Consider the following 864-nt stretch of genomic DNA (forward strand, 5'->3'; position numbering starts at 1 on the left):
AGAGGAGGGGAGAGGTGAAGAGAGGTTGGCCCTGCCACAGACAACACGTCCGTCTGCCCACCCATGGGTGCCCTGGAGCCAGGACAGAGCACACATTGGGTGTCTCATCCTGTTCCCAAGCCCTGCGAGCCCACATGGAGGGTTATGGACCAGGAGGGGCTGGGGCAGCGGCTTTGCCTCCCCTTGGGGGCATCTGCTGGTGTTGAGGAGCAGCAGAGAAACCCCAAAACTCTCTTTTCACGCAGCTGTGGTGCTCAGGGGAGTGCTCAGGATGAGCCGTCGTCCCTGCAAGCACAGCACAGTGGGAGAATCCACACAGACCTCATTGACCAGGAGCACTGTCCCCACTCCAGCCATCTGATGAGGACAAGGTGAATGAGGGTGCAGCACCCCTGTGGCTGCACCAGCGCAGAAGGAAGGACGAGCCCCGATGTCTCAGGGCAGAGGAGCCCACCCCATCCCCAGGAGCTCCAGACAGGACCCAGCATGATGCTGACCCAGCACCAGGGATGAAGCGTGCAGGTCTGTGACGTACCAGGCTGTCCAAGCCCCCCCCGAGGAGGTCCACAGCCCCCATCTGCACAGCGGAGGTGGTGATGGGAGGGCCACTGACTGGGGGCCCCAGGTCCAGGTTGAGCAGGTCACCCAGCAGGTCACCCTGCGTGGGGATCACGGCCGGCTGCTCCGCTGCCTGCACCCCCGAGGGGGCCGTGTCGGGGCTCTCGGTGCTCTCGCTCCTACAGGGAATGGCAAAGTAAAGAGCTGAGGTGCTGAGGAGCCACAGGTCCCGCTGGAGACACCAGCTCGCACAGCTGGGGCTCTGCAGAAAGCGTCTGCCGGCAGCACTGCTCCCAACAGGGTCTT

The 864-nt window shown here is 63.7% G+C and overlaps 1 protein-coding gene across 1 annotated transcript in view; it reads right to left on the reverse strand.

The window, feature by feature from the left end:
- Positions 1-864, reverse strand: part of AP1B1 (adaptor-related protein complex 1, beta 1 subunit) — a 16,251-nt gene that overhangs the window by 2,818 nt on the left and 12,569 nt on the right. The window contains exon 13 of the mRNA XM_010015676.1: positions 536-737. Coding sequence (XP_010013978.1) covers positions 536-737 — 202 coding nt within the window. The remainder of the gene's footprint in view (positions 1-535; positions 738-864) is intronic.

This window comes from Nestor notabilis, unplaced genomic scaffold (genome assembly GCF_000696875.1).
Source record: "Nestor notabilis isolate BGI_N333 unplaced genomic scaffold, ASM69687v1 scaffold20365, whole genome shotgun sequence".
NCBI lineage: Eukaryota > Metazoa > Chordata > Aves > Psittaciformes > Psittacidae > Nestor > Nestor notabilis.